The sequence below is a fragment of the Megascapheus bottae genome, chromosome 14 (genome assembly GCF_031878675.1).
Source record: "Megascapheus bottae isolate mThoBot1 chromosome 14, mThoBot2.hap1, whole genome shotgun sequence".
NCBI classification, from domain to species: Eukaryota; Metazoa; Chordata; class Mammalia; order Rodentia; family Geomyidae; genus Megascapheus; species Megascapheus bottae.
In genome coordinates this window covers 59607225-59632733 of record NC_143522.1, presented here as the reverse complement: position 1 = coordinate 59632733, position 25509 = coordinate 59607225, and the positions used below count along the sequence as shown (strand labels likewise).

The 25509-nt window shown below is 38.0% G+C and overlaps 1 protein-coding gene across 5 annotated transcripts in view; it reads left to right on the top strand.

Moving 5' to 3' along the window:
* Positions 1-25509, top strand: part of Hectd1 (HECT domain E3 ubiquitin protein ligase 1) — a 95332-nt gene that overhangs the window by 38537 nt on the left and 31286 nt on the right. For 3 of the 5 annotated variants that reach the window (XM_090345347.1, XM_090345349.1, XM_090345348.1), the window contains 11 exons: positions 1084-1218; positions 2802-2948; positions 5181-5275; positions 10198-10303; positions 12095-12229; positions 14446-14585; positions 15245-15568; positions 17535-17701; positions 17788-17964; positions 22652-23488; positions 24089-24310. In XM_090345347.1, coding sequence (XP_090201473.1) covers positions 1084-1218; positions 2802-2948; positions 5181-5275; positions 10198-10303; positions 12095-12229; positions 14446-14585; positions 15245-15568; positions 17535-17701; positions 17788-17964; positions 22652-23488; positions 24089-24310 — 2485 coding nt within the window. The remainder of the gene's footprint in view (positions 1-1083; positions 1219-2801; positions 2949-5180; positions 5276-10197; positions 10304-12094; positions 12230-14445; positions 14586-15244; positions 15569-17534; positions 17702-17787; positions 17965-22651; positions 23489-24088; positions 24311-25509) is intronic. The other 2 variants (XM_090345351.1, XM_090345350.1) reach the window with 1 other exon arrangement.

Sequence of the window (25509 nt, the reverse complement as noted above, 5' to 3'; positions counted from 1 at the left end):
TTTACGTAATTTGTAACTTTATTTAAAATATACAGTGATCCTTCAACAACCCCCCCCCCCCCCCGCCCGTCCCCATGATAGGTAAAAATTCACAAAGTAGCAATGCGTCCCTCTGTATCTCATGATTCATTTATTGCTGCTTCATGGATTTTCTTCTGTCAAGGAAGTCTTTGGAATGTAACTCCTGGAATAGGTGAGGGATCACTATTTTATCTTATATTTTTTAGATAATGTGATAAAGTAAAGCCACAGGCCAGGAGTGTGGTCTACTGTAGAGTGCCTTAGCATGCACAAAAGCCCTGGGTTCGATTCCTGGTACCACATACCCAGAAAAGGCCAGAAGTGGTGCTGTGGCTCAAGCGGTACAGTACCAGCCTTGAGAAAGCCCAAGGACAGTGCCCAGGCCCTGAGTTCAAGGCCCAGGTCTGGCCAGAAAAAAACAAACAACAAAAGCAGTACAGCTACAGTAAATGAACTGCAATTATAAGGAGGGACAACTACAGTAAGTAGTAAGTACTTAGTTTTCATGATAATGTCCCCCCCCCAAAAAAAAGTTATTTTAGTAAATACTTGAAATCTACTAGAGTACCCTTTTAATCATCAAAGCCTTTGGCATATATAAGTAGGAGTAGTAACCTTTTTTTTTTTTTTTTTTTTGGCCAGTCCTGGGCTTTGAACTCAGGGCCTGAGCATTGTCCTTGGGTTTCTCAAGTCTTGTGCTCTACCATTTGAGCCACAGTACCACTTCCAGCTTTTTTCTAAGTATGTGGTACTAAGGAATTAAACCTGGGTCTTTGTGCATGCTAGGCAAGCACTCTACCACTAGGCCAGACTCGCAGTCCAGGAGTAGTAACTTTTTTTTAGAAGTTAATAAACATCCTTGTTGCTTGTTGTAGTGCTTGGGATTGAACACTGGGTGTGACTCACACATTGTAGGTAAACTGTCTACCACTGGGCTGTATCCTCAGCCTCAAAAACCTTATTATTTAAAATCATGCACTGATATTTAAAAGGGAAGAGTTTGTAACAAACATTGTTAATTGTATTGAAAATTCACATTTTCTTTTTTCTCTTTTGGTATAGGTACGAACTATGGCTCGAGATTTATATGATGACCACTTTAAAGCTGTTGAAAGCATGCCTCGAGGAGTAGTGGTAACACTGAGAAACATAGCAACTCAGTTAGAATCATCTTGGGAGCTTCATACTAATAGACAAGTATGTTGTTTTTGTTGTTGTTGTTTGTTTTGAGATGAGATCTTACCAGATTCTAAGTCTGACCTCACACTCTAGGTTGACCTTCAGTGTAGAGATTACAGATATGTGCCATCTTTCATTTATTTTTATTTTTTTGCCTGTCCTGGAGCTTGAACTCAGGGCCGGAGTTCTTTCCTTGGGCTTTCTCAAGGCTAGAGCTCTACAACTTGAGCCATATCACCATTTCTGGCTTTTCTATGTATGGGGTACTAAGGAGTTGAACCCGGATCTTCGCGCATGCTAGACAGGCACTCTACCATTAGGCCAAACTCCTGGCCCATATGTGCCATCTTGACTATTCTCATCCACTTAATTTTTGATGCCCAATGAATCTGGCCTGCCATCTGATTTTCAGTAGCTTTATAAGGCAATAATTTATTTATTTGTGTTTGTATGGACATTTTAACAGTGATTTTTTTTTTTTTTTTTTTTTTTTTTTGCCAGTCCTGGGCTTGAGCTCAGGGCCTGAGCACTAGCCTTGGACTTTCTCAAGGCTAGAGCTCTACCACTTGAGCCTCAGCACCACTTCCAGCTTTTTTCTATGTATGTGGTACCGAGGAATCGAACCCGGGTCTTCATGCATGTTAGGCAAGCACTTTAACCACTAGGCCAAACTCCCGGCCCCTTTAATTTTTTTTTTTAACAGTGATTTTTAAAATGTAACGGTAGAGTAGTGAGAAATTAAAAAAAGACAGGCATTTTCTGCTCACATAGGAAAAGCTAATTTAAAAAATTAGGGCCAAGAGTATGGCTTAGTGATAGAGTGCGTCCCTAGCATACACAAAACCCTGGCTTCAGTTCCTTGTTGCCAGAAGTGGTGCTGTGGCTCAAATATAGAGTGCAGGCCTTGAGAAAGCTCAAGGACAGGGCCTAGACCCTGAGCTCAAGCCTTAGGACTGGAAAAATTTTAAAATAAAATAAAATAAAAAGTATTTTACGTGATTGGGGAGTCAATTGAAGAAAAATATTTCATAACACACGAAACTGACATGAAAGCCAAATTTCAGTGACCCATAATACTTTACACATTTATGTAATTTATGTATTTTATATGACTTCTTTCATGTTTCAAAAGTGGAGTTGAAGCTGGGCAGTGCAGTGGCTCATGCCTGTAATCCTAGTTACTCAGGAGGCTGAGATCTGAGGATTGTAGTTCAAAGCCAGTCCGAAGATCTAAAGTCTGTGAGACTCTTTATCTCCATTTAGGCACTAGAAAACCGTAAATAGCACTGTGGCTTAAGGAGTCGGGCGGTAGCCTTGAGCTGAAGAGTTCAAGGACAACACCCAGGCTCAGAGTTCAAGTCCCTCGACTGACCCCCCAAAAAAGTGGAGTTGAATAATAACAGATAGTATCTGGCCAGCAAAGCATAGACTATTTAGTGGCCCTTATAAGAAAGTTTGCTAACCCTATGGAAGAGATAAATTACCTATAATAATTCTAACTTTTAATTTTGTTTAGTCTTTACATTATCTTTGTGAACATTATTCTGATGTTATTTTAAGGGCTATTGTTTTAAAAAATTGCTTTCATTTTTTTCTTTTAGTGTATTGAAGGTGAGAACACTTGGCGAGATTTAATGAAGACAGCTTTAGAAAACCTAATTGTACTTTTGAAGGATGAAAATACAATTTCACCATATGAAATGTGCAGTAGTGGTTTAGTACAAGCACTTCTTACTGTTTTAAACAATGTAAGTTTATTAAGTACTGCAAAAATGAAAGTATAATGTAGCTTATAAAAATCTTACACAGTTGTACAAAGAGGTATTATTGTGACACATGTATATAGACAGTTAATCATGGTCAACTGTATTCCACCTATATCATTCTTCCTTATATCATGCCCTGCATATTAAAGCCATCTCAGAAGTATGTTCTGTTTTTATACATTTAAACAAACTATGACCATATTTATTCTTGTTTACATTTGTTGTTAATTCTCCCTTTTCCCACTGATAGCTATCCCCTCAACTGAACTTGTTTTACTTTCCTATTGCTCCTTTTTCACCCTTTTGCTGCACCATAATTTTATTCAGAATAAACTTCTTTTGCTTTTCCCTTCTCATTCAAAAGAATAATGATGTAGGTTTAAAAATTATTTGTAGCCTCATTTTTGATAGCAAATTTTCAATTGCTTTTGTCAGTGAACAAAGAGTGAATGTTAATATTTCTTATTCTGCTAACCTTTAAGTTATATAATTACTTTAAACCAGCTGAACCAGACAAAGTCAGATTTCTACCTTTCCTTGTTTTACTCAGTATTTTGATATGTAAACTGCTTTTTTAAAAAGTGCTAACATAATTCCCTGCTTTAATTTCCTAAGTTACATTAAAATATACTAATTATATCCTATAATCCTATTTTATAATTTTCTACCTAAATAGTATGCATAAAATTCCTTCATCAACAAAAAAAGTTTAGCAGTTTCATGTGAATATTTGGCAGGTGTTTAATGACCTTATTTTTCATTTGAATAACTTTATTTTACTAAAATATTTTCCTGCCACCACTGGTGGCTCACACCTAAATTAGGAGGCTGAGATCTACCATCATGGTTCAAAGCCAGCCTGGGTAAAAAAAATCCATGAGGGGCTGGGAGTTTAGCCTAGTGGTAGAGTGCTTGCCTAGCATGCATGAAGACCCGGGTTCGATTCCTCAGTACCACATGCATAGAAAAAAGCTGGAAGTGGTGCTGAGGCTCAAGTGGTAGAGCTCTAGCCTTGAGAAAGTCCAAGGACAGTGCTCAGGCCCTGAGCTCAAGCCCAGGACTGGCCAAAAAAAAAAGAAAAGGAAAAAAAAAATCCATGAGACTCTTACTGGGTTTTTTGTTTTGTTTTGTTTTGTTTGTTTTTGCCAGTCCTAGGGCTTGAACTCAAGGACTCAGTACTGTCCCTGAGCTTTCTTAAGGCACTCTACACTTAGAGCCACAGCATCACTTCCAGCTCTTTGTTTGTTTATGTGGTTCTGAGGAATTGAACCCAGGGCTTCATGCATGCCAGGCAAGCACTCTACCACTAAGCCACATTCCCAGCTTCTCTTATATTTAATTAACCACCAGAAAAGTAGAAATGGAGCTATGACTTAAGTGGTAAAGTGCTATACTTGAATAGGAAGCCTCGGGAACAGCATCCAAGCCTGAGTTCAAGTCTTAGGACTGGTTAAAAAATTTTTTTCTTGTACATTAATGAAGAAAATATTTCTTCATGTTTCATTTCTTGACATTGTAATTTTTATTATTAATATGTGATTATAAACTTTTAAATCTTAAAGTTTAACTGGGCATGCTGGCTCACGCCTATAATCCTATCTATTCAGGAGGCTGAGATCTGAGGATCCTGGTTCCAAGCCAGCCTAGGCACTAAAGTCCATGAGACTCTTATCTCCAACTAACCACTAGAAAACTGGAAGTGGCACTATGCCTCAAGGGGTAGGGAGGTAGCCTTGAGCTGAAGAGCTCAGGGACAGCCCCCAGGCCCAAAGTTTACTTTAACTTCAATGAATTTTGTGGGTTTTACCATTTACATTTATTCTGTTAACTAAAATCATAAATTATATTTGTAACCTTTGTGAACATTTGGGTTTTTTTTTTTCCCCTTGGACTTGATGAAGTCAATCCTATAAAAATGGAAAATACTTATGTAATAAGGAATCATTGTGCCTACTTTGGGGAACATGGATTTAGCAGTGGGGTTGCTGACTGTCTTATATTATTGAAGAAAGGAAAAACCTATATGCTAATTATAGGCTGCTGACCATACAGTAAAAAGAATTTTGATGAAATATACAGTTAATGATTTTACCCAAGTTGTACTTACTAATGACTTGAAAAAATTACATGTTAATATATACTATTACATGAATTGCTGGCAAATTTAACCAAGATACATAAAAACTTCTTTGTTCTTTCTACTTTTGTTTTTAGAGCATGGATTTGGATATGAAGCAAGATTGTAGTCAACTGGTAGAAAGAATAAATGTTTTCAAAACAGCCTTTAGTGAAAATGAAGATGATGAAAGGTAAAAACCAGGGCCTGGGAATATATATTAATGTGCTTATTAGCATATATAAGGCCCTTGGTTCAGTCCTCAGCACCCAAGTCCAAACATAAATCCTATATTTTATTGAATTTGATGTTTGAAATATTTTCAGTTTGTATACTTCCCTAAATTAACAGTTTATTTACAGAAAAGGAACTCTTAATCAATTTCTCTTTATTTTATAAGAGTTAAAAGTAGAGTTATACATAGCTCATAAATGTGTTAGGGAACTTTTTGAAAATTCTTTTAATCTAATACAATAAAACAGTTTAACTAACAAGTTTGGTATGAATACAGTTGGTCACTTACTGTTAAGTACCTATTTCCTTAAGACAAAAGTGAACTATATAGGAAATTTGAGGCCAGCTTTGAAAATATGAAAAGTGGCCAAATTTAATTTGAAGCCATTAAGTAATCATTCTTAGCTCTGTGTGATAAAGTTACTACTTAATTCTGGATGAAATGATATGCTATCATTTTATTTAAAATATAGGGGAAAATAATAACTAATCTAGGTATTGATACAAAGAAATTGTCTATCCAGGTGTTGGTGGTTCACAATGTAATCTTAGCTACTCAGGGATGTGAAAGTTGGGGGATCATGGTTTGACTCAATTCCATCTTGTGTTAATTGGCAGAAATGCTGGACTGGAGCTATGGCTCAAGTGTAGAGTACCAGCTAAATACACAAAAGCAGAACCAAGTTCATCCCCCAGTACCAACACAAAAAACAGAGAAATAGATTGACATGCTAGGGCACTGGCTCACACTGTAATCCTTACTATTTGGAAGAGTGAGATCAGGCAGATCACTGTTTGTAGACAACTTGTGGAAAAGCTTGAAGATCCCATCTTAGCCAGTAAAAAATAGTAGCACACTCTTATTCTAGCTAAATAAAGAGGATGGAATTGTAGTTCAAACCGTCTGCAGCAAAAAGAGCCTACTGCAAAATGAAAATTTAGAAGACAAGGCTTGGTTGATATGATAGAGCACTTGTCTAGGAAGTACAGGGCCTTAACTTGAAGTGTACTACTGTTCATCCTACCCCTCAAAAACAAAAACAAAAAAACGAATAGTCCAGTCTTTTGGATTGAATTGCCTAAAGTTGAGTCTTTGTATATTATACTATTTTGCCTCACTTTTGAGGCTATAAAATTTATTGGGGTGTCATGAGAAAGAGTATCAATGTTCGTGAAGTTATGCACCTTTTATCTGGTGAATATAATGTAACCCTTCTATTAATCACAAAAAAAATTTTTTTTTTAAAAGTAAGAGGTGAAGATAGGAGATGGCAGAATGAGACCAGGGAACAAACTAAGCTCTCTTCAAAAAAAGCAGTTTTAAGATTCCCCTTAGGCACTCGGAGTCTGGAGTGTCACACCAAGCAAGCTATAATTATGTAGAGATAGACACCAAAAAGAGGGTCATAAACTGCTTGTATAATAAGACAGGAGTACACCGGCTCGTGGAGGTGGTACCAGAGGTGGAAGTACAAAAGGGAACACAGCCCTTACCCAAGCTTGGCAGAACCAAGGATGTAGTTAAGAGCCATCCCACTTCTGTGAACTAAAGAAACATGCCCCACCTCCCCCCCACACACTCCTCCTAATCTAGGCTAGAAAGTGAACCACAGAGACTCCAGTCTTACAAGGCAGAACATTTTACTGGGCACAAAAATAAAAATTAAACAGACAAAACAAAACAAACACCCTACCTCATTAGCTAATTCATGTTTTCACTTGAGGACTTAACCACTTAAGTATTTCCCAACTACAGTAAAAGTGAGAATCTAAGTAACAGGCACAATCCCATATCAGGAAGGCTGCAGAACTGAATTCTTCCCATGTCCTTGCACATAAACTGTGTGGATCCAAACCTAAAATCATAGGAAATTCCCCCCTCCCACTTGAAACCTAAGGAACAACACCTCCTGGTCTTGCCCAGACCTTGGGTACAAGGACAGCTGGAGATCTCATCCACTAACACCTCGAGTCCACTAGGATACTGCATATCAGACATCAGGAAACACAAGGTGCCCCAAACAAATTGGAGAACTCATTCCAGGATGATGAATAAGTTCATGATCATTTTATGGTAATAGTTTTCAAGACTGTATAATGTGTTGATACATAAAGTCATACACAGAAAAATATGGTTATTATACTCCAAATATTCTTTAATAATGCAAGCTATTGAAATTAACAAAATGCAAGCTGTTAAAAATAAAAAAAAACTAAATGTAGAAAAAATTTATTGGTGGTACTATAAAATTTATGATGTTACTCAGCCATACTCCCAGCCCTTTTTGCTTTGCTTATTTTTGTGAAAGTGTCTTGCTTTTGTGTCTGTGTGTTATGTGTGTGTGTTGGTCTTGAGGCTTGATCGCAGGATCTGGGTGCTGTCCCTGAGCATTTGTGCTCAAAGGTTGTGCATTACCTCGGGGTCACGGCTCTACTTCCAGCTTTTTGGTGGTTAATTGAAGGTGCAAGTTTTACGGACTTTATTGCCCTGCTCAGCTCAGAACTGTATTCCTCAGTAGTTATAATTTCAAACTCCTCAAGATCTTACTTTTTTTTGTCAGTCCTGGTGCTTGGACTCAGGGCCTGAGCACTATCTTTGGGCATTCCTCAAGGCTATCCCTCTACCACTTCAGCCACAACACCACGTCTATCATTTTCTGTGTGTGTGGTACCAAGGAATTGAACGTGGGTCTTCATGCATGCTAGGCAAGCACTCTACCATTAGGCCACACTCTCAGCCCAGGGTCTTTTTTTTTTTTTTTTTTTTTTTGCCAGTCCTGGGCTTGAGCTCAAGGCCTGAGCACTGTCCTTGGGCTTTCTCAAGGCTAGAGCTCTACCACCTGAGACTCAGCACCACTTCTGGCTTTTTTCTATGTATGTGGTACCAAGGAATCGAACCCGGGCTTTCATGCATGTTAGGCAAGCACTCTACCACTAGGCCAAACTCCCGGCCCCAAGTGTCTTCTTTTTTTAAATTCCAGCTTATGTCTGTTGAGATGGAATCTCAAGACTTCTCTGCCCAGGCTGGCATGGAATTTTGATCCTCCTGATTTCAACCTCTTACATAATTGGGATCACACTTATACACTCTTGCCTCTAGATGGTGCTTGAGATGGGTCTTACAAATTTTGTCCAGACTGTGTTCAGAGCATGATCCTTGTAATCTCTATTGCTATGATCAGAGGCACCAGCCAGGCTCAAATTTTTCTTTTTTTCTTTTTTTTTTTTGCCAGTCCTGGGCTTGAGCTCAGGGCCTGAGCACTGTCCTTGGACTTTCTCAAGGCTAGAACTCTACCACTTGAGCCTCAGCACCACTTCCGGCTTTTTCTATCTATGTGGTACCGAGGAATCGAACCCGGGTCTTCGTGCATGCTAGGCAAGCACTTTAACCACTAGGCCAAATTCCCGGCCCGGGGGCTCAAATTTTTCTATAAGTAAAATCCAAGTAGCTTGGTTTCTAGCGAGTACTTAACATCTGTTTATATCTTATTTTGGTAATAATGGGTATTGAACACAGAACCTTACACATTCGGGACAAGTGCTTTACTTCTTGGACCACATCCACAGCCCTTTTATGAATGTGTTTCTGAGGTAGGATTTCTGAAGGCTAAACTTGAATTTGTGATCTTTCAGTCTTTCATGAGTTGCTGAGGTTAGAGGTATGTGATCATATCTAGCCTATTATATCTTTTTGTATAGTAGTTTATCAAAAATTATACTGTATTAAATGTTTTAGCACCTTGGAAATAATTACTAATAGTATTTAAATATACTTGTCTTTATGGAAATATCTTTTTACATAATTTCCTGAAGTGAAATGGTTGTTAGAGAGGTTTTTTTAAATTTTCAGTTACTTCCCAAAAAAGTTTTTTTGAGTTTACATTTTGGTATACAACCAAATTTTTTTTGCTGAAAACTTTGCTGCTTTTATTTTTTGCAACAAATATGATAAACTTGTTTAAATGTTAGTTTGTCTGTATTGAATGTAATTGATAATTTTAATTTATAAAAATAAAATATTCCACCAGGCATGGTGGCTCATATCTGTAATCCTAACTACTCAGGAGGTTGAGATCTGTGGATCAAGGTTCAAAGCCTGCCCAGGCACAAAAGGACCTTATCTCCAATTAATCTCTAGAAAATGGGAAGTGAGGCTTGGCTCAAAGGAAGGGTGGTAGCCTTGAGTTATAGATCTCATGGACAATGCCCAGGCCCAGGGGTAGGGAGGTAGCCTTGAGCTGAAGAATCAGGGACAGTGCATTTTCCTGGACCGGGAGTTTGGCCTAGTGGTAGAGTACTTGTCTAGCATGCACAAAGACCGGGGCTAGATTCCTCAGTACTACATACATAGAAAAAGCTGAAAGTGGTGGTATAGCTCAAGTGGTAGAGCGTTAGCCTTGAGAAAACCCAAGGGCTCAAGCCCTGGGTTCAAGGCCCAGCACTGGCAAAAACATAAATAAAATTAAAAAATAAAATATTCCTGGGGCTGGGAGTTTGGCCTAGTGGTTAAAGTGCTTGCCTAGCATGCACGAAGACCCGGGTTCGATTCCTCGGTACCACATACATAGAAAAAAGCCGGAAGTGGTGCTGAGGCTCAAGTGGTAGAGCTCTAGCCTTGAGAAAATCCAAGGACAGTGCTCAGGCCCTGAGCTCAAGCCTAGGACTGGCAAAAAAATAAAAATAAAAAATAAAATATTCCTAAATGAAGTAAACTGTTATGAGTGTCTTTTGACTGACTGACTACTCAGTAGCAGTCTAAGACGAAATTGTTTCTTTGCATTTTGGAAAAAAGCAGAACACTATGTTAAGTTGCTTATTGTAGTTCCTGCATGATTGTTTATGTGTAATTATGCAAAATTTTTAACATTTTTCTCTTCACAGTCGACCAGCAGTTGCACTAATTCGAAAGCTAATAGCAGTACTAGAATCAATTGAACGACTACCTCTCCATTTGTACGATACACCAGGATCCACATATAACCTCCAGGTATGAAAAGTAGTAGTTAGTATTACTGAATGAACATAAGAATTAGGAATGGTGATTTGCTTTATTTTTTTTTTTTTAAGGAAGTCTTTTTTCTGATGTCAGTAAGATATTGGGTCTTGACCTCAGAACCTATGTGCTTTTCCTTAGCTTTATTTCTCAATCCTGTGCCTTGAACACAGGACCTGAGCTCTTTGGGCTCAAGCTAGCACGCTACCACTTGAGCTACATTTCTACTTCTAGCTTTTTCTGAGTAGTTTATTGGAGATAAAGAGTATCCTGGCCTTTCTTGCCTGGTCTGGCTTTGAACTATGGTCCTTAGATTTTGGCCTCTAGAGTAGCTAGTTATAAACCATTGGCACCCAGCTTGCTTTAATAGTTCTGGGATTTGAACTGAGGGCCTGGGCACTGGGCTCAGGGTTATTACTCTACCCTTGAGCCACAACGTCACTTCCTACTTTTTTTGGTACTTGGATTTGAGTCTCACAGACTTTCCTGCCCTGTCTGGCTTTGAACTGACACTTTCAGATCTCAGAGTAGCTAGAATTATAAACATGAGCAACCATCACCTGGCTTGATCCTTATTAGACAAATGAGTTGGAGAATAGTCTCAGAGACTAGAAACTGTCCTGTTTATATGATCATAGGAGCACCAACGTCATCTCTTATGTATGCTTTATTTCAGGAGATTGTACAAGATCCCAAAATGGGAAGGCCAGGAACATGCCCTCTGGTCATTTTGTAGTCTAAAATGATACCAAAGCACACATAAATATTTAGTTATGCTTGCATAGGAATTAGATCTGTATATAAGATCTGTATAGAAATGAAGCTTTACTGAAATAATTGGTTGTGTATGTTTCTCACTAAAATATACTAAACTAAGAAATTTTATATTGCAGAAGCTGATTATAGATCATATAATCTGACTTTAAATAAGCTCACTACCCACTTAAAGAGTTTGGCCTAGTAGAGTACTTGCCTAGCATGTGTGAAGGCCCGGGATCCATTCCTTGGTACCAGATACATAGAAAAAAGCTGGAAGTGGTGCTGTGGCTCAAGTGGTAGAGCTCTAGCCTTGAGAAAAGTCCAAGGACAGTGCTCAGGCCCTGAGTTCAAATCCCACAACTGGCAAAAAAAAAAAAAAAAACTTTCCTGAAAACTTGTAAGTTTATGCAGGTCCTAGGGCTTGAACATGGGGACCTGAGTGCTGTCCCTGAGTTTAGTGCCCTTGATCCATAGCTTCACTTCTGATAGCCACCCTTTAAACACACACACACGCACACACGCGCACACACACGCACACACACACACACACACACACACACACGTATATTTCCGTGTATGTGCACGTGTGTGTTTGTGTATCCAGGTGCTGGTGGCTCATGCTTTCTCAGGAGTCTGACATCTGAGGATCATGGTTCAAAGCCAGCCCAGGCAAGAATCTCCAATTAACCACCAGAAAACTGGAAGTGGCACTGTGGCTCAGAGTGGTAGAATCCTAGCTATCCTTGAGCTTTTTTGAAAAGCTCAGGGACAGTGCCTAGGCCCTAAATTTCAAGCTCCATGACCGGGGCGGGGGTGGGGGGTGTAAGCGGGAGGTGTGTGTGTGTGTATGTTATTGTATACACATAAATATATATAAAATATATATGCATATGTTCATTACTTCATGTATGTATGACAATATTTTATTGCTTATCCCAGTATGGTTATGCTTCTTAAACTCAATTGTTGTGATTATTTGATATATATCATTTTTATGCTTCTAATAAAGTTATCATTTTCATGCAGATACTTACAAGGAGATTGCGTTTTCGTTTGGAACGTGCACCTGGTGAAACTGCACTGATTGATCGGACTGGCAGAATGTTGAAGATGGAACCATTAGCTACTATAGAATCTCTAGAACAGTATCTCTTGAAGATGGTGGGTTTCTGTCTGGCAAGGACATAGTGTATTATTTACTGTAGCTTGGTTCTTTTTGGTCCAGTAATTCCATTTTTCTCTACCACTGGTTGTGTTTGCCTTTTTTATTTTTTGATAGTAGTACTAGGATTTGAACTCAGTGCTCTACAATTGGTAGGTTGACAATCACTTTGAGCCACACCTTCTGTCCCACTAGTTGGTGTATGTGAATGTGTGCAGTAGTGCTAGGGCTTGAACTCTGGACATTTGGCTCTTGCTTGGTTTCTTTTTCCTTTTTTTCTTCTTGTGCCAGTTTTGAACTTAGGTTCTGGGTACTATCCCTGAGCTTTTCTACTAAAGGCTAGTTAGTGTTCTTCTACTTGAACCATAACTCCCTTCTGATTTTGGGGGGCTTAAATGGAGAAAAGAATCTCATGAACTTTCCTGTTCAGGCTGGCTTTCAATCTGTGATCAATAGATCTCAATCTCCTGAGTAGCAAGGATTACAGGCATGAGTCACCCAGCTCTTACTTGGTTTTCTTGCTTAAGCTGGTGCTCTACCACTTGAACCTCATTCCTACTTTGGGTTTTTGCTGGTTAACTGAATTTAAATCTCATGGACATATATCTGTGTAGGCTGGCTTCAAAATGCAACCCACACATCTAAACTTCTGAGCAGCTAGGATTATAGGAATGAGCCATTAGTTCCTGGCTAGGTATCTAGATTTGAAGTCAGGGCTTGCGCCTTCTTGGATAGCTTTCTACCAGTTGAGTCACATCTGCAGTCTGCCCTTTTGGTGGTTATTTTGGAGGTAGAGTCTCATCAACATTTTTGTTTAGACTGACTTTGAACCTCCATTCTCTGGATTCTAGCCTTCTAAATTACGATTACAGAGTTTGGGCCACTGGCACTTGGCCCAATAAATCTAGTTAGGAATGTATTTTTTAAGATAAATTTTACATAAAGATATATTTTAGGGCTGGGAGTTTGGCCTAGTGGTTAAAGTGCTTGCCTAGCATGCATGAAGACCCGGGTTCGATTCCTCGGTACCACATACGTAGAAAAAAGCCAGAAATGGTGCTGAGGCTCAAGTGGTAGAGCTCTAGCCTTGAGAAAGTCCAAGGACAGTGCTCAGGCCCTGAGCTCAAGCCCAGGACTGGCAAAAAAAAAAAAAGATATATTTTATATAAAGGTATTTTATAAAAATATATCTTATGTAAAGACATTTATTGCCGGGCGCAGTGGCTCATGCCTATAATCCTAGTTACTCAGGAGGCTGAGATCTGAGGATTAAGGTTCAAAGCCAGCCCGGGCATAAAATTTAGGACCTGACACTCTTATTTCCAATTAACCTCTAGAAAACAGGAAGTGGAATTTGGCTCGAGTAGGGTGGTAGCCTTGAGCTGAAGAGCTCAGGGACAGGAGTTCAAGCCCCATGACCCACCGAAAAAAAAATACTGTATTGTATTTATTACTGCTTATAATATTGACATAGTTAAAAATACCTAAAAATAAAGGAATAATTAAAGGAATAATTTATTCATCTACTTATTTATTTTTTTTTTGTGAGTGCCTAGACTTGAACTTTAGGGCCTTACATTCCTGTTTTGCTGATTGCTGGCCCTCTACTGCTTTGAGCCACCCTTCCAGTCCCACTTTTTGCTGGTTAATTGGAGATCCCAGTCTCAAGGACCTTTTAGAATGAGTTCAAACTTGAGTTCTCATGTCTCTATCTCTTGGGTAGCTAGAATTATAAGTGTGAGTCAACAGCACCTAGAAGATAAGTAAGTTAATTTAATGGGTAGATAATTATATAACATAACAGTTTTAACTTTTTTGTTGCTGTTTGGTACAAGGGGATCTTTTTTTTCTTTTTTTATAGAAGGGTTATCATTTTTTTAACTTCAATTTTTTTTTGTTTTGCTTTTTTGCGTGTGTGCTGCTCCTGGGACTTGAGCTCAGGGCCTGCATTGTTTCTGAGCTCTTTTGCTCAAAGCTAACTCTTTGCCACTTGAACCACAGCTAATTGTCTTATGGATTTACCTTTGTGGTTTTAAACCATGATCCTCAGATCTCAGCCTCCTAAGTAGCTGGGATTATAGGCATGAGCCATGAGTGCCTGGCATTTAAATATTTTTAACTAACAGTTCTAATAATTATATAGTTGACCTTAAGAAATGAGGTAAAAAATATTACATACTTTATTGAAATGTCTTCTATGTTTTCTTTGGTTTAGGTAGCAAAGCAGTGGTATGATTTTGACCGATCTTCATTTGTTTTTGTTCGAAAACTAAGAGAAGGCCAAAATTTTATATTTAGACACCAGCATGATTTTGATGAAAATGGAATCATTTACTGGATTGGTACAAATGCAAAGTAAGTGTTTCTGTTAGGTGACATTATTCATCTAGAAACTAATTCTAGGTAGTAAATAACATCATTAGGTACTCATATTTAGTTTAAGATTTTTTTTTCTTTTTTGTGCGAGTCCTGGGTCTTGAACTCAGGGCCTGAGCACAGTACCTGAGCTACTTTTTACTCAAGGCTAGCACTCTACCACTTGAGCCATAGTGCCACTTCCAGCTTTTTTTCTATTTATATCATGCTAAGGAATCCAACCCAGGGCTTCATAATTGGTAGGCAATTCCCAGCCCTATTTTAAGGAATTTTATAAAATTAAATTACTTTTAGTAAAGAAAACAGTGTCTTAATTATAGAATTTTATTTTTAGATATATAGATTTTTTTTTTTTTTTTTTTGGCCAGTCCTGGGGCTTGAACTCAGGGCCTGGGCATTGTCTCTGAACTACTTTTACACAGGGCTAGTACTCTAGCACTTGAACCACAGAGCCACTTCTGGCTTTTTCTGCTTAGGTGATACTGAGGAATCATAACTCAGGGCTTTATGCATGCTAAGGCAAGCATTCTACCACTAAGCCACGTTCCCAGCCCTAGTAATGTATTTTAACTAGTATGAATGCTAACTACTGCTTTAATGTTGTTTAAATTTTCTACTTTTCTTTTATTTTGGGACAGAACTGCATATGAATGGGTTAATCCTGCTGCCTATGGACTTGTAGTAGTTACATCATCAGAAGGAAGGAATCTACCATATGGTCGATTGGAAGACATACTAAGTCGTGATAATTCAGCTTTAAATTGTCATAGCAATGATGATAAGAATGCTTGGTTTGCTATAGACCTGGGCCTCTGGGTGATACCATCAGCATATACACTTCGTCATGCTCGTGGTTATGGAAGATCTGCACTGAGAAATTGGGTTTTCCAGGTATCCAAAGATGGACAGAACTGGACTTCTTTGTATACCCATGTTGATGACTGCAGTCTCAATGAACCAGGGTTAGTTGTGGTGTCTTTGCAAAATTGGGAAACTTAGTAAAAGGTTTTGTTTAGTTTTATACTTAACTCTTCTTTGTGAAATACTGGAACATGCTATCTATTCTTTTGCAACTGATTCATTTGCTTTGTAGTTTAAGCACTAAAAGCTCCGTAGTTTAAGCCCTAAATACCAGAAGTACTAACTTCACTGAAATTTTGTCAGAAAGTTTAGGTTAATTATTGGTAGAAAGCTGAGCATATTTATTATAAGACTCTGTATGCAGATAGTACAAAATGGAAAGTAAAATATGAAATTAGCTCCTTAAAATTCTCCCATCTAGTCATAAATGAGTATTTCACATATTGACAGTCTGACTTAACATTTTTTATATGTCTTCTACTAAATTCTACATATTGACACCTCCCCCCCCACACACACACGTTTTGTTGGGAATCAGATTATGTGCATACACTACTGCTGAATTATATCCCAGCTCATTAATAATATTATTTATATTTGATTAACAGTAATTATTAATATATTCAGTAATATTATTTCAAGATTTAATAGAACAAAATGGCCTTTTGTTGTTGTCGATTGTTGTGATGGTCCTGAGACTGGTACACAGAGCCTGGGTGCTGTCTCTTTCCTTCTCTGCTTAAGGCTAGTGCTATACCACTTGACCCATTGTTTTACTTGCAGCTTTTTATTGGTTGGTTTATTGGATATCTGCCCGCACTGATTTCAGATTATAATCCTCAAATTTTACCACCTCAATGATGGGATTATAATCATGAGCCACTGAGCCACTGGTAGTATGTGGCTAGCCTTTTTTTTTTTTAATTCATTGGAATTACTGGGATTTGAACTCAGGCTTGCTAGGCAAGCTACTACTTGAGGCTTATATCTAGCCCATTTTGCTTTAGTTGAGCCCATTTAGCTCATTATGGCATATTTCAAGGGACAGATTATGTACAATTAAATTATGAAAGGCTTTTTTTTTTTTTTTTCCAGTCCTGGGCTTGAGGTCAGGGCCTGAGCACTATCCTTGGACTTTCTCAAGGTTAGAGCTCACCACTGAGCCTCAGCACCACTTCCAGCTTTTTTTTCTATATATGTGGTACCGAGGAATCGAACCCAGGTCTTTGTGCATGCTAGGTAAGCACTCTACCACTAGGCCAAACTCCTGGCCTGAAAGGCTTTTTTTTTTTTTTTTTTTTTTGCCAATTCTGGTACTTTGTCCCTGATCCTGTCAGCGCTCAAGGCTAGTGTTCTACCACTTGTGCCACATGCCACTTTAACTATTTCTGTTTATGTAATACTGAGGAATTGAACCCAGAGTTTAATGCATGCTAGGCAAGAGCTCGACCATTAAGCCACATTCCCAAGCCTGGAAGGAGCTTTCTATCATTAGTATTAATTAGTAAGTAATATTCTACAACTTTACATCTTTCTTCTATACTAGATTTGAACTCAGGACCTCATACTTGTTGGGTTTGGGTGGCTGGTGGTATAATACTTAAGACATACCTCTCTCCTGCTTTTAGTTATTTTAATGATGGAATTGACTGGCTGGCTTAAGACCTCATTCCTCCAGGATGCAGCTTCCTGAGTAGTTAGGATATAAGCATGAGCCACTGGCACTAGCATGTACTTTTCAGGCTTCAAAATTTTAAATTTTGCTATATCATCTAATATAAATATATGTATGTATATAATGAGTTTAAAAAGAAACTTTTTTCATCATGAAAATATATTTTATTTGCAAACTATATTAATCTTAAACAATGTATTCAAATACATATTTAAGCATTTAGTTTATCTGCTGGCTTCACATTTTTTCCCATTTGTTTCTTGATCCTTAAGTTACTGAGTACATATGGAAGGTCTTCCTAAAGTTATGTTCTATAAATAATGTGCCTTGCTTTGAAAACCTTTTCATCCTGTTTTTTAAAAGCATTTTTTCCCCCTTAACCATATATATAGATCAACAGCAACTTGGCCTCTTGATCCACCAAAGGATGAAAAGCAAGGGTGGCGACATGTGAGAATTAAACAGATGGGGAAGAATGCTAGTGGTCAAACACACTACCTCTCACTATCTGGATTTGAACTTTATGGCACTGTGAATGGAGTATGTGAAGATCAACTAGGTAAAGAGAGAATATGGTCACTTTCCCAAAAAAACAATTATATTGTATTTCTAACACATGACTTGGTTTATATTTCTCTGTTACAGGGAAAGCAGCTAAGGAGGCAGAAGCTAATCTGAGAAGACAGAGACGTTTAGTACGCTCACAGGTTCTGAAATACATGGTTCCAGGTGCACGTGTTATCAGAGGCCTTGATTGGAAATGGCGAGATCAAGATGGCAGCCCACAGGGAGAAGGCACTGTCACTGGAGAACTACATAATGGTGAGTAGGTGTACTGTGAAAGCCAGATACCTGAATGGGTTTTTCTTATATAAATGCCTCAGGACTACATGTAAGAATCCCTAGTGGTTTTACACTAATCTGAGGGAAAAGGGAAAAAGAAAAAAAGTAAAAATTAGAGAAATTTGGGCCAGGAGTTTGCCTTAGTGGTAGAGTGCTTGCCTAGCATGCATTAAGACATGGGTTCAATTCCTTAGTACCACATCATAGAAAAAGCCAGAAGTGGTGCTGTGGCTCAAGTAGTAGAGCTCTAGCCTTAAGAAAGCCCAAGGTCAGTGCTCATGCCGAGTTCAGTTTCCAGGACTGGCAATACATACATACATACATACATACATACATACATACATACATACATACATAGAAATTTTTAAATTCTTGTTTTTGTTTTTGCCAGTTCTGGCGCTTGAACTCAGGACCTGAGCACTGTCCTAGGGTTTTCTCAATGCTAGCACACTTGAGCCACAGCACCACTTCCGGCTTTTTCTATGTATGTGGTACTGAGGAATTGAACCCAGGACTTCATTCATGCTAGGCAAGCATTCTAACAATATGCCAACACTCTCAGCCAAAATTTTTGGTAATTTTATTTGTTTTTGTTTTGGTCTGTTGTAGAATTCTTATGCCACAGCAGTGTGTCTTCCTGCTTTTTCTGTGATTAATTGAAGATAAAAATCTCACTTTGTTACCTGGTATATTGTATATATGTTTATTTATTTGAAATAGGGAAGGAAAGCAGGGAAAACAAGATGATTGGGAGAGGTGGAGGGGAGGGAAACGGGGACAAAAACATGAGAAAGGAGTATCAGTGTGCAAGAAGTAATGCACACACTCTGTGACGAATATAACTGTAACCCCACTATACATTGCCCTGACAATTAGAAAGAAAGAAAAAAGAATCTCAATTCCTACCTCGGCTGGCTTCTAACTACAGTCCTTAGATCTCAGCCTCCTCAGCTAGGATTACAGGCCTGAGCCACTGGTGCCTGGCTATTATTTTTTCTTCCTCTAGAAATAATATATTTTAAAGAGTTATCAGTGTGTCTTTGAGACATACTTTCTCCTGTTACTAGGCAGAGATAATATCATTACTTGTTACATGTTCAGCAAATGCTGTGTCACTTGAGCCAGGTCTCCTAGCCTTTTGTTTTTAAGATAGTGTCTCAAAATTTTGCCTGGGATGGCCTTACATCTGTTATCCTCTTGCCTCTACCATCTGTAGCTCTGGGATTATAAGTGTGTACCACCAAGCATTTTTTTTTTAATATGCATTTGGTGGAACTAGGTTTTGAACTCATGGCCTTGGACATGCCATTGCTAAGTTTGCATACTAACTGAATTTGAACTGTGCTCCTAGTTCTCCTACTTTTTTGATTTTTGGAATGGGTTCTGAGTATGATGACCAAGCTTGTCTTGAAGTAATGATCCTTTTGTCTCAGCTTTCTCAGTGCTAAAATACTAATTTTATTTTGTCTTGTTAGTCTCAGTTTTTATTGTATATTAAAAGCATTTTTACTGTATAGTAAAGGTATTTTTAATAAAAAGAATTAATGTTTATACTTATTAAAGCATGGAATAAGAAACATGAATATTTCCCTTTTTTATTTATCAGCTTTAAGGGAGAGACTTAAAAATCAAGTTCTCTTTTTTTATTTTTTTATTTTTTTGCCAGTCCTGGACTTAGATTCAGAGCCTGACCACTGTCTTTTTTTTCTCAAGGCTAGTGCTCTACCACTTGAGCCAGAGTACCCCTTCTGGCTTTTTTTCTATGTATGTGGTACCAAGGAATCAAACCTGGGTCTTTGTGCATGCTAGGCAAGCACTCTTACCATTAGGCCAAACTGCCAGCCCCTAAAAATCAAGTTCCTTTTTAACCTTTAAAATAGTATAAATTTTAGCAAAGTCCTTACCCACTTTTTTTTTTAATGTTTTTGGCATTAAGGAAGTTTGAACTAACAGTCATAACTAAAAAACTGATTTATTGGCAGGTAGTTTACATAAACTGTAATGGATTTTTCCTATTAATTTTTCCTAGGTTTAAAAAAAAGAAACTTTCATATTCTCAGCTTATACCAAGTTATTAAAGCTCTATAATAAAAGTGACGATGCTTAGGGAAATAATTAACATTCAATTATGTTAATTTTATGATCACAGTATATATATATATTTTTCCCCCTCTGGTCCTGAAGCTTAATCTAAGGGCTAGGACACTGTCCTTAAGCCTCTTTGTGCTCAAGGCTAGTGCCCTACCTCTTGAGAGCCACAGTGCTTTCTCCAGCCTTTTCTGAGTAATTTAATGGAGATGAGTGTTTCATAGACTTTCGTGACTGGGCTGACTTCAAAACATGATCCTCAGATCTCAGCCTCCTGAGTAACTAGGATTACAGGCATGAGCTACTAGTGCCCAACTGATTTTACTACTTTTTAAGTTTGTGTTCCTTCATTATATTATTAATTATATTTCTGTAACATTGAATTCTGCTTGAAAACCATTGATAATTTCAAAGAAATTTATAATAAGACAAAATTTGCAAATACCAGTAAAAGTTGAGATGACAGTACTATTCAGCTAAAATTTAGAGTGTTATTCATTAATGTTTATGAGTTCATAGTCTAAAATTGTTTTGACATATATGAGTAAGTGGATATAGGAATGTAATTAATTTTTACTAAAGATTACTATAGATTCCTATTCCCAGTTAACCGCCACTACATCTCCTTCCAAGAAAAAAAACAGCCAAAAGTATGGATGTAGCTTAAGTGTTAGAGCACTAACCTTAAGCAAGCTCAGGGACAGTGCCCAGGCCTGAGTTCGAGCCCTAGGACTGGTACACACACAAAAAACCCAAACTATAAATATAATTTTTTGAAACTATTTTTTCTGATTTTTAAGTCTTTCAGTTCTGGGGGAACAGAAGTTTTGTATTTGTAGAAGTTGTGTTTTATATTTACCCTGTTTTGTTTCTACCAGAAGGTTTGAAATATCAATTTAAAGACAATCCTAGGCCTTATATAAGCAGTTTATGTTTTTTAGTATTTTCTCATGTTGTATCAATTTATTTTCTGAAGAGTCTGTGTTACTAGAACTATCCATTTATTCATCTATTGCACAAATACAAAAGAGACTTTGTTAAAAGTCATATTCAGTGGTCAGACACAACTCTTGTTTTATTGGCAAAACAAAAATATAAATACAGATTTTGGTAAGTGATCTACTAAGTATCAGCACATTTTTTGGCCAATTACTACACTGCAAAGCTCCATTTTATTTGAGATTGGGATGTGTTTTGAACCTTTACCTTTTTCAGACTTTTTAATGTAGCAGAAGAGATAGTAAGATGTTGGTTCTTCAGAGGTTATTTCAGTATACAGAATAAATTGAAGCAAATGAAATCACATCTAAGCTACTAATACAGATTTGGGTCAGTCAGTTTTTCTTTCAGAGAACTCAAATGCAGGTAATTCCTGCAGGTAATTCATTATTATACTTCTGTTTTATCTTTCTGGAACTTAAATTTGAACATATATGAACTTGGTATATGGGTGGCTGTGTGATTTAGTATGTCAGCGCATATGTATGCTAAAGTTCATACCAGTGTATGTGTGGGTAAACTTTTAGAATTTATTGCCTTTTCTTTTATAAAAGTACAATTTTCTAAGTAAAATATATATTAAATGTCATTATGCTCATTAGTTCTTTACATGTTATTAGCTTTAGTATATAGGTTCCAATAAAAGAGCTTGGCATGCTTTTCACCTTTTGTTTAAAATTTTTCTGTGCTTAACCAAATTTATTAAACTTAATCATAAGAAAATCAAATAACAAATGAACTTTGAGAACACAACCGAAATGCTAACTTAATATTTTATTTGACCTAACCTAGATTTTCTATAAGTCATATATGAATGAATATCAGTTTTTAGAAGGTTTAGTCCAACCTTAGAAATTATAATCTAACACAGTTTTTAAGGAGTTTTTATTTAGCAGTTTTTCAACTTCATTTTCTTGTTGAAGTTGAATAGGTATTTTGAAAATTTCAAAACTTTCTTTTAGGATCCAGGGATGTAGTTCAGTGTTAAGAAGTTGCCTAGTAATGTATAAAGACCTGGGTTTAATCCCTAACTGAAAAAAAGGAGAAAAACAAGCCCATTAAAAATGTAGCATTGATTCTGTACTGTCCCCTCACCTTCCCTCAGATGTGCGTATGTATTCACCGTATATGAGATAAAGAATACAGTCACCTAAAAATGATAAGACAGGTGAAGAAGGCGTCCTTTGTTTCCTTATGTCTGGAGATGGGAGGGAGGGAATGAGAGAAAAGGAGGGAACAGCTGATACTAAGCAAAAGGAAAGAAATGTATTTATCACCCAATATATGTAAAGGTAATCCTGCTGTATATTACTCCTAAAACAACAATTAAAAATGTAGCATTATAAATGTAAAATTATTTTTTGTAAGAATTCAGTAATACAGAGCATTAGAGATCAAGAATAGCCAGCGAGGTTCAAATATTTCACAAAGATCAGTCCAGAATTTTACATTTTGGTTGGCAAAAATTAAATGACTATAGAAATTCACAGATGAAAAGCTGATCCCGTATGTGGAGCTACTGTCTGACACGCCCCTATTTGCTTTCTGCTGGGTCTCACAAACTCCTGTCCCTTTCCAGGCTGGATTGATGTCACCTGGGATGCTGGTGGCTCAAACTCTTACCGTATGGGCGCAGAAGGAAAATTTGACCTCAAGCTTGCACCAGGGTACGACCCTGATACAGTGGCATCACCCAAACCTGTTTCATCCACTGTTTCAGGCACAACGCAATCATGGAGCAGCTTGGTGAAAAACAACTGTCCAGACAAGACATCTGCTGCTGCAGGCTCCTCAAGTAGAAAAGGAAGCAGCAGTTCTGTGTGTAGCGTGGCCAGTAGCAGCGACATCAGCTTGGGTTCGACCAAAACGGAACGGAGATCAGAAATTGTAATGGAACACAGTATAGTTTCAGGAGCTGATGTCCATGAACCAATTGTTGTTCTTTCATCTGCTGAAAACGTCCCTCAAACAGAAGTAGGGTCATCTTCCAGTGCAAGCACCAGCACCTTAACAGCGGAAACGGGAAGTGAAAATGTTGAAAGGAAGTTAGGCCCTGATAGTTCTGTTCGTACTCCTGGGGAGTCTAGTGCAATATCCATGGGAATTGTTAGTGTTAGTTCTCCTGATGTTAGTTCAGTATCTGAATTAACTAATAAAGAAGCAGCTTCACAGCGACCCCTTAGTTCTTCAGCAAGTAACAGACTATCAGTGAGTTCTTTGTTGGCTGCTGGGGCCCCTATGAGCTCTAGTGCAAGTGTACCTAACCTGTCCTCAAGAGAAACATCTAGCTTGGAGAGTTTTGTAAGGAGAGTGGCAAACATAGCACGGACTAATGCCACGAACAACATGAATCTAAGCCGAAGCAGCAGTGATAACAACACTAATACTTTGGGGAGGAATGTGATGAGCACAGCAAGTAAGTGAGCTTTCCTTATGGGACCCGATGCTTTTTCCACTTTGGGGATGTGAAGTGTAGGGTCTCTTGTTTGGTGTGTGCTGGTTCATATATTTAACCATGTTAGGTTCCACTTCAGCAAATTTAGTACTTCAGGAATTGGAAGTTACATTCTATAGAATCATTCTTAGAATCAAAATCAGCTATAGGAAAGTCTGTTGTTCTGAAAGTATAAAAAACAATGTCACTTCTGTTTTTCACAGAAATATGACTTCATTTTCCTTGTAGAGCTTTTGCTTAGTTCCTAGATGGGTTTTAGTTATTTAATTTTATTTAAAATTTCTCATGGGTCAACATAATTCTCTTGGAAAATACATTAGGAATTATTTCTATTTGCTTTTCAAGAAGCTAGCCTTAATATTATGAAAAATATTTTGCTACTTAAAACAATTTTTAGTTGGATTTCAGTTGGGTTCCCAAAGTTGTCTTTCAACTGCTTTTCGTTGTTAGTGTGCTTCATGACCTCTTTTAAAAAATGTGTGTGTGTGTGTCTATATTTGTTTTTCTAAGGTTCCTACAGTGTTAACTGTTTATAGTGACTTGCTTCATTTTTATATTTAGCTTCTCCTCTTATGGGTGCTCAAAGTTTCCCTAATCTGACCACACCTGGTACTACATCAACAGTGACCATGTCAACATCCAGTGTTACTAGCAGCAGCAATGTAGCTACCGCAACAACAGTTTTATCAGTGGGTCAGTCGTTAAGTAATACTTTAACCACCAGCCTCACATCAACCTCCAGTGAGAGTGACACAGGTCAGGAAGCAGAATATTCTTTATATGGTAAGTTGCAACTTGAAAATATTTTTAGGTATTTACATAGTGATGCGTTTATTATATTTTTTCCTTGGGATTCTTTAGACTTTCAGTTAAAAAGTATTATTCTGGGGCCGGGAGTTTGGAGTTTGGTCTAGTGGTAGAATGCTTTCCTAGCATGCACTAAGACCCAGGTTCAATTCCTCGGCACCATATATACATAGAAAAAGCCAGAAATGGTGCTGTGACTCAAGTGGTAGAGCTCTAGCCTTGAGAAAGTCCGAGGACAGTCTTTAGGCCCTGAGCTCAAGGCCCAGGACTAGGGGGCGGAGGAGACTTATTCCTTAGCTGGGTGCCGGTAGCTCATACCCATAATCCTAGTTATTTGGGAGGCTATAATCTGGGGATCACAATTGGAAGGCAGTTCCAGCAGAAAAATCCATGAGACTCTCATCTCTTAGCAAAAAGCCAGAAGTAGAGATATAGCTCAAGTAGTAGAGCATCAGTCTTTGTATGCTAAGGAGTTCAGGACCTCGTACTGGCACACATAATAACTTACCTGAGGGGCCAGGAGTTTGGCCTAGTGGTTAAAGTGCTTGCCTAGCATGCATGAAGACCCGGGTTCGATTCCTTGGTACCACATACATAGAAAAAAGCCAGAAGTGGTGGTGAGGCTCAAGTGGTAGAGCTCTAACCTTGAGAAAATCCAAGGACAGTGCTCAGGCCCTGAGCTCAAGCCCAGGACTGGCAAAAAAAAAATAAAATAAAATAACTTACCTGATGATGAAGAAAGCAGACATTAGCACTTTCAAGTGTTATCTTTCTTTGCCTAATATCATTAAGGTAAAAAAAAAAAATTGGAAAAAAAATTTTCTCAGATGTGTCTGCTTGGGCTGGCTTTAAACTTGATTCTCAGATCTCAGCCTCCTGAATGGGTAGGCTTACAGGTATGAGCCATCTGTGCCTGGCCCTTTTGTTACTTTTTTTTTTTTTTTTTTTTTGCCAATCCTGGGGCTTGAGCTCAGGGCCTGGGTGCACTGTTCTTGGACACTTTGTTCAAGGCTAGTGCTCTGCCTCTTGAGCCATAGCGCCACTTCCAGCTTTTTCTGTTTATGTGGGAGCGAGAAATAGAACCCAGGGCTTTGTGCATGCGAGACAAGCACTCTACCACTAGGCTATGCCCTCGGCCCTTGTTAATTTTTTTGAGACAGGGTCTTATTGTGAAG